Here is a 6,561-nt window from a genome sequence, read left to right as displayed (position 1 = left end):
GGGACGGCTCCTCGCGACGGATCAGGATCTAGACCGGCAAAATGGCATGCACAGGATGGTGGGCGCGCGGCGGCAATTTTTCCAAGGAGAAAGATGCGATCGGGATGGAGGGGTTCCGAGAGAGGGGGGCATGGGTGAGTTCGTGGGTCGCGGTTGTTTTCTCTTTCGGTTTCTGTTTCTTAGCTTTGGTGGGTTGTGCTCGTGCGGGACGCCTCGAAGAAAAAAAAAAGAAAAACGAAAATCGTGCGGGATGTGCGAGGTAGCTATCGATAGGAGGGGGAGTTGAAGCGAGGTCGAACCATCACGACGTTCGATTCTCCTTTAATAGTAGAGATTATACCAGGACCCGCCTCAGATTTGTCTGTAACTTGCTCAAGGAACAGAGTGAAAATGTTGTAACTGTCAAACCAAGGAGTGGCGATCAGATCAATACTACCAAATCAAACAGCTGGTAAATTTACAAAAAACACCATATGATATGCATATAAATACATAGAAGATGCATCAATTGAATTGGGGCTTCTACCACTAATCTGGGAGCCAAACACACATATGTATATATAGAAAATACATCAATACATCCATTGCTTTCTTTCTCCTTTTCGACCTCGAGATTCTCAGAGTTCACACTAGACAAGAAAGAAGCCCACTAGGCAGCAACGCGTGGGTGCAATTGCAACGGTCCATTCAGTCAACATCACCTTTGGTGACTGGGTCATCATGGTCACTTCGCCCCACTCTGCTTGCCTTCGGTGACTGGGTCATATGGTCTCTTCGTCAACTAGCACCAACCAGACCCGAATATCTCCAGTTCTCCACTAGCATCCTCTGCAAGGTACTGTTCTTCTTCCAGCATGCATCGCACAGCCAGCCTCCTCCCCCTGATCATCATAAGCGCCAGTTCATTCTTCACGGGTGGTGCGCCGCAACCCCCGAGTTCCCATGGTGGTGGTTGCATCGCCGCCGAGAGGACTGCCTTGCTCTCCTTCAAAGAGGGCATCACAAGTGACCCCGCCGGCCTCCTTGCCTCGTGGCGTGGCCAGGACTGCTGCCGGTGGAGAGGCGTCAACTGCAGCAACCAGACCGGCCATGTCATCGGGCTTCGCCTCCGCTCTCCAAACCCGGACTTGTACGGGGATCCATGTGAAGGTAACAGTCTGTTCGGTGAAGTAAGCCCCGCTTTGCTTTCCTTGGAGCATCTAGAGCACCTGGACCTCAGTATGAACTGCTTGTCAGGGCCAAATGACAGTTTTCCTGTGTTCCTGGGCCAGATGAGGAACCTGAGATACCTCAACCTCACCGGCTTAACGATGTTTACCGGTAGGGTGCCTCCACAGCTCGGTAACCTGTCCAAGATGCAGTATCTGTCCATCGGCCAGGCTGGTAGTCGCTCTCAGATGTACTCTGATGACATCACCTGGTTAACAAACCTTCATTTGCTACAGCATGTTAGCATCGGAGGGATAAATCTCTCTGGGATACATACCTGGCCTCATACGCTGAATATGATCCCGTCTCTAAGGGTTATCAGTCTTAGTGGTTGTTCGCTTCAGAGCGCAAACCAATCGCTTCCGTACCTCAATCTCACAAGACTTGAGAAGCTTGATCTTTCCTGGAACAGTTTTGACCACTCAATAGCAACTAGTTGGTTTTGGAAAGCCACAAGCCTCAAGTACCTCAATCTTCAGGCCAACAGATTATCCGGCCAATTTCCCGACGCACTAGGAAACATGACATCCCTTCAAGTCCTTGACGTGTCAGAAAATTGGAACAAGTATTTGATGGTGACAGGAAACCTGAAGAATCTTTGCAGTCTGAATATTCTAGACTTCAGCAATAATGAAATAAATGGAGATATAGCAGTCATGATGGGGGGTTTGCCAGAATGCGCATGGGAATCTTTGCAAGAGCTAGATTTCAGCTACAACAGTTTAACTGGAACATTGCCAAATTTGATAGGTACATTCAGCAGCTTGAGGAGACTTAAACTCAACAAGAACAACCTCACCGGAAGTATCCCACCGGGCATTGGGTATTTAACATGCTTAGCTGCCCTTGACCTTTCGAACAACTGCTTCAGTGGAAGCGTACCCTTTGAAATTGGTTCCCTAACTAATCTATCTTCTTTGGATCTAAGAAACAACAACTTCAGTGGTATTGTGCCATCTGAAATTGGTGCCCTTAGTGATCTGACTTCTTTGGTCCTAAGCAAGAACAACTTTAGTGGTGTGATCAAGGAAACACATTTTGCAGGTCTAAAAGGTTTAAAGAACATAGACCTGTCTTCCAATAGTTTGAAGATTGAAGTAGATTCCGATTGGCTTCCTCCCTTCAGGCTGGAGTCTGCGCTGTTTTCATCTTGCCGAATGGGTCCTCTGTTTCCTGCCTGGCTTCAGTGGCAACAAGAAATCACAAAACTTGACATTTCCAGCACAGCTCTAGTGGACAGGATTCCTGATTGGTTTTGGTCTACATTTTCACGAGTCACATACCTCGACATGTCTGACAACCAAATTAGTGGCAACTTGCCAGCACATCTAGATGACATGGCGTTTGAAGAACTCTACCTCAGTTCAAACCGGCTTACAGGGCCAATACCACCGTTCCCAGGAAATATCACCGTGTTCGACATCTCCAACAATTCCTTTTCAGGAACACTGCCATCAAATCTTGAAGCTGTGGAACTGCAAACATTGCTCATGTATTCAAATCAAATTGGTGGTAACATTCCAGAATCTATGTGTAAACTAGAAATGCTGGGAGATCTAGATTTATCAAGCAATCTTTTGGAGGGTGGAATTCCTCAGTGCTTTGAGAATATATCCATATCATACCTACTATTAAGCAACAATAGTTTATCAGATACATTCCCAACATTTCTGCACAATGGAAAGAGTCTCGAATTTCTTGATCTTGCATGGAATAAGTTCTATGGAAGGATACCAACATGGATAGGAGAGCTCAGAAGATTACGGTTTGTGCGACTAAGTCACAACACGTTTTCTGGGACTATTCCAGTTGAAATAACGGCTCTCAGTTATCTTCAATACTTGGATCTATCAGGAAATAACATATCTGGTGCTATACCTGTGCATTTGTCAAACCTAACAGGTATGACCCGGAAGGGCTTCATGCCTATATCCAGCGAAAGTACTGGTCCAGCCGGCTTGGGTTCAGTAACTGTAGCAGGTCAATTTGGAGCGATCTTGTCAATAATCACAAAAGGGCAAGAGCTTAAATATGGTGGCACCCTTGCATATTTTGTGAGCATTGATTTATCCGGCAACTCCTTAACTGGTGAAATTCCCACGGATATCTCTTTCCTTGATGCACTGATAAATCTGAATTTGTCATCAAACCACCTGAGCGGAAACATTCCTACCAAGATTGGCGGCCTACGGTCATTAGAGTCTCTTGACCTCTCTCAGAACAAGCTTTCTGGTGAAATCCCATCAAGCTTGTCAAGTTTGACATCTCTGAGCTATTTGAACATGTCTTATAATAGTTTGTCTGGAAGGATACCATCAGGCCACCAACTTGACACCCTTAGTGCCGACAACCCAGCACTTATGTACATTGGCAACAACGGACTTTGCGGGCCTCCTCTTCAGAAGAATTGTTCAGGAAATGGTACGGTTGTCCATGGTCATCCTGGAAGCAGCAATCGGGAATTTGAGCCACTGACCTTCTATTTTGGTCTTGTGCTGGGACTTGTAGCGGGGCTCTGGAGTGTGTTTTGCACGTTCCTGTTCAAGAAGACATGGAGGATTGCTTATTTTCAACTCTTTGATGAGCTGTGTGACAGAATCTATGTATATGTGGTTGTGAAGTGGGCAAGCTTCACAAGGAAGACAGATGAAGAATAAGCCGATTTCTTGAAGGAGACAATGTCCGTGCCACAAGCAATAGAATGGGAGCTCCATGTTGATCTGGCTGGGTGAGGAGGACACAGAATATGTGTTAAGTCGTGTGTCTTGTTTAGCTTTTTGTCTAAATAAAGATGTCAATGTTGGATAATTCTTCTTATATATACATGTAAGACTTTTGCTATGCAGGACCCCAATCGCACAAGGACCATTGGCTGAATAGTTTCCACAAGTTTTTCTGCTGTAATCGGAAATTAATTTTTCTTTGTTCCGTGGTAGATTTGTCTTATAGATTAAGGGGCAATATTTTTTGGACTAGAAGAAAATGCTGCAAAACTGCAGGTCTGCAGCATATATATAGTCTTGTAAAATTTAAGCCATTTAAAAACTGCGGCCCTGTATATCCCATATCGAACACTCCCAGGCATATGGATATGCACTCTACACTACAGCAACAACTTATGAATCGACGCTACGCCTTCTATGCACGGGTGCCATGTGCCAATTATACAGGTGAGAGATTATTGCATGAACCCTTCCAGTTTCAAGACTTCTGATAGATACATTACCTGGTTACGAATGAATGCTGTTGTACAACGGACGTGCCCACCATCAGGACTGGAGTTGCCCTGCACCGGGCGCCCACCATCTTCTGATCGCAGGGTTACAGTGCGCGGGCGTCGTCTTCGGCTGCTCCTCCCGATCGTATATTGGTGTGGCAGCCGAACGTCACCACGCCGGTGAACAGCGGGCTGGGCATTTCGTCGAACAGCTGGCGCATGTTGTTCCCCGCTCTGGTGACCAGTGCATCCTAAAGTGACCAGCAAGGAAAAAGGGTGGTCCGCTGGTGGCGGTGCGGCATCAGTGGCGGCCGGTGATACTGGTCGGCGTTGAGGAAGCGACAGTGGTCGCCTGTCCGGTGGAGCCGTGGAGGAGAATACAGAGGGGGTGCCACGGTGGGCAAGTAACATTGCTCTGTTTTTTCTTTCTCCTTCCCGTCTTTCACATTATTTCAATTGAAAATTTGGCTTTAAGAAGAATACGCTGCAGAAGTGCCGCCACCACCCGATCCAGAGGATCAAGATTTTCATCCGGGGTACCTTGAAGGAAATGGAGCAACCACAGGGAAGTCTTCAAGAAGATACCGACATCCTCGGGGCGCCGCCTTCGTTCGCCAGGACATGCTAGTTCGGATTTTCATCCAGGTCAACAAACTCCGCCTTCGAACAGGTTGCGGACAGAGCCGCATCACCGCCACCGATCGACAAGCACCAGCCGCCATGCCGCCCACGTGACCATGGAGACTAGCCCTCACCTGAGCCGCGAGCTCCGCCCACGAGCACGCCGCTCCCACCACCAAGGCCGCCGCCCTGCATCCTGACACTCTGGAGACCGACAAAGGAACAGGTTTGGAAACGACCGACAAACCCCTAGCATGGACAGAGCCGCCGGTGACCAGCCTGCCCCGAACACCTCGAACCCGGAAGCACTAGGCAGGGGAGATGGGGAGGAGAGGAGCGGAGCATGTCCAGACCAGCGCGCCCAGCACCGGTGACGGGTAGAGAGCCCACCCATCCCTCATGCACCCTTCCCAAACGTCACCCCTGACGCCCTGCCATGGCCTCCAGCCAGCTCCATGCGACGCAGCAGTGGCCACCCCGTCCACCGCGGCGAGGGTCGTCGGACCGTCCGAATCCTGTAACCAAAGAGGGCCTCCAAAGCGCCCAGCTGCCGATTACCCACGCCGCGGCACCCCTGCAGCAGCAGGCCGCACGCCGCCGCGGACCACGCCCCGAGCCACGACCTCGCAAGGTCATGGCCAGCCCCCGCGCCGCCTATCAAGAAGGAGCCGCCAGATCTGAAGGCCGATTTGGAGCCCCGTCACAGACAGGCCCACGCCACCTCGGCCACCACGACGAGCAACACCGCCGGCAACACGCGCAGCCCTCCACGCTGGAGCAGCCACACCAGCGTCGTCGCGCCCCACAAAGCGCCGCGTCCTGGAACAAAGGGGCCATCTCGCGCTGCCACCACCGCTCGGAGAGGAAAGGAGGCCCCGCCGCCGCCGCTACCGGCCGGGCTTTGCCCGCCGGCAAGCTCTGGTAGCGGCGAGGAGAGATGAAGAGGAGTGGAAGGTAGGGGCTAGGGTTCGCCCCCGTCGCTCATGGGAGCGACGCGGGAGGATTCACAATGTGTTGTCCGGTGACTGCCCTTAAAGTCCTTGTTCCCCCTTTGTGCCCATGCAGGGCGGTCGTGTCCATGTCCAACGGCCGTGAGCCCCGCAAAGTGAAGGTGCGGTCACTGGAGAGGAAAAGTAGGACATGAGACACGGACCGGCTCACTGGACTCGCGGCCCCGCCATCTCCCATGCTCCTACTCGTTCTCGTCGGAGTTCGCGATATGTCCATCGTCACTGGACGTGATGTTCATGATGGACGTGGACACGCTAGCCTCGTTGCCGCACCGGCACGAACAAAGCCCAGTTGGCGGTGCGAATGGCCCGCAACTACCACTATTCTTGTCCGAGTTCGCTACCGTCGCCTCCGCGTTCGCGTTGCAAGTGACGCGAGCGTGCGTGGCCTCGTACAGCGTTCGCTGCTCGGCAAAAAAAAGTCAGGGTTCTCCACTGCCATGGCTGCCCCTGCCTCCTGCTTGTGAACTCGCCGTACATTTGGCCCTTCGCCAGCCGATGTTA

The 6,561-nt window shown here is 50.9% G+C and overlaps 1 protein-coding gene across 1 annotated transcript; it reads left to right on the top strand.

Annotated features, from left to right (window-relative positions):
• Window positions 1-478: 478 nt before the first annotated feature.
• Window positions 479-4,097, top strand: LOC125525246 (receptor-like protein EIX2). Its single transcript, XM_048690251.1, has one exon. It carries the CDS (start codon window positions 855-857, stop codon window positions 3,864-3,866), a length of 3,012 nt encoding a protein of 1,003 aa, XP_048546208.1. The 5' UTR covers window positions 479-854; the 3' UTR covers window positions 3,867-4,097.
• The last annotated feature ends 2,464 nt before the right edge of the window (window positions 4,098-6,561 follow it).

Source organism: Triticum urartu, chromosome 7 (genome assembly GCF_003073215.2).
Source record: "Triticum urartu cultivar G1812 chromosome 7, Tu2.1, whole genome shotgun sequence".
NCBI classification, from domain to species: domain Eukaryota; kingdom Viridiplantae; phylum Streptophyta; class Magnoliopsida; order Poales; family Poaceae; genus Triticum; species Triticum urartu.
This window is presented reverse-complemented; position numbering and strand designations above follow the sequence as displayed.

Bases quoted from the DNA above. Each gene is read 5' to 3' on its own strand.
- LOC125525246 (XM_048690251.1), top strand. From the start codon at position 855: ATGCATCGCACAGCCAGCCTCCTCCCCCTGATCATCATAAGCGCCAGT.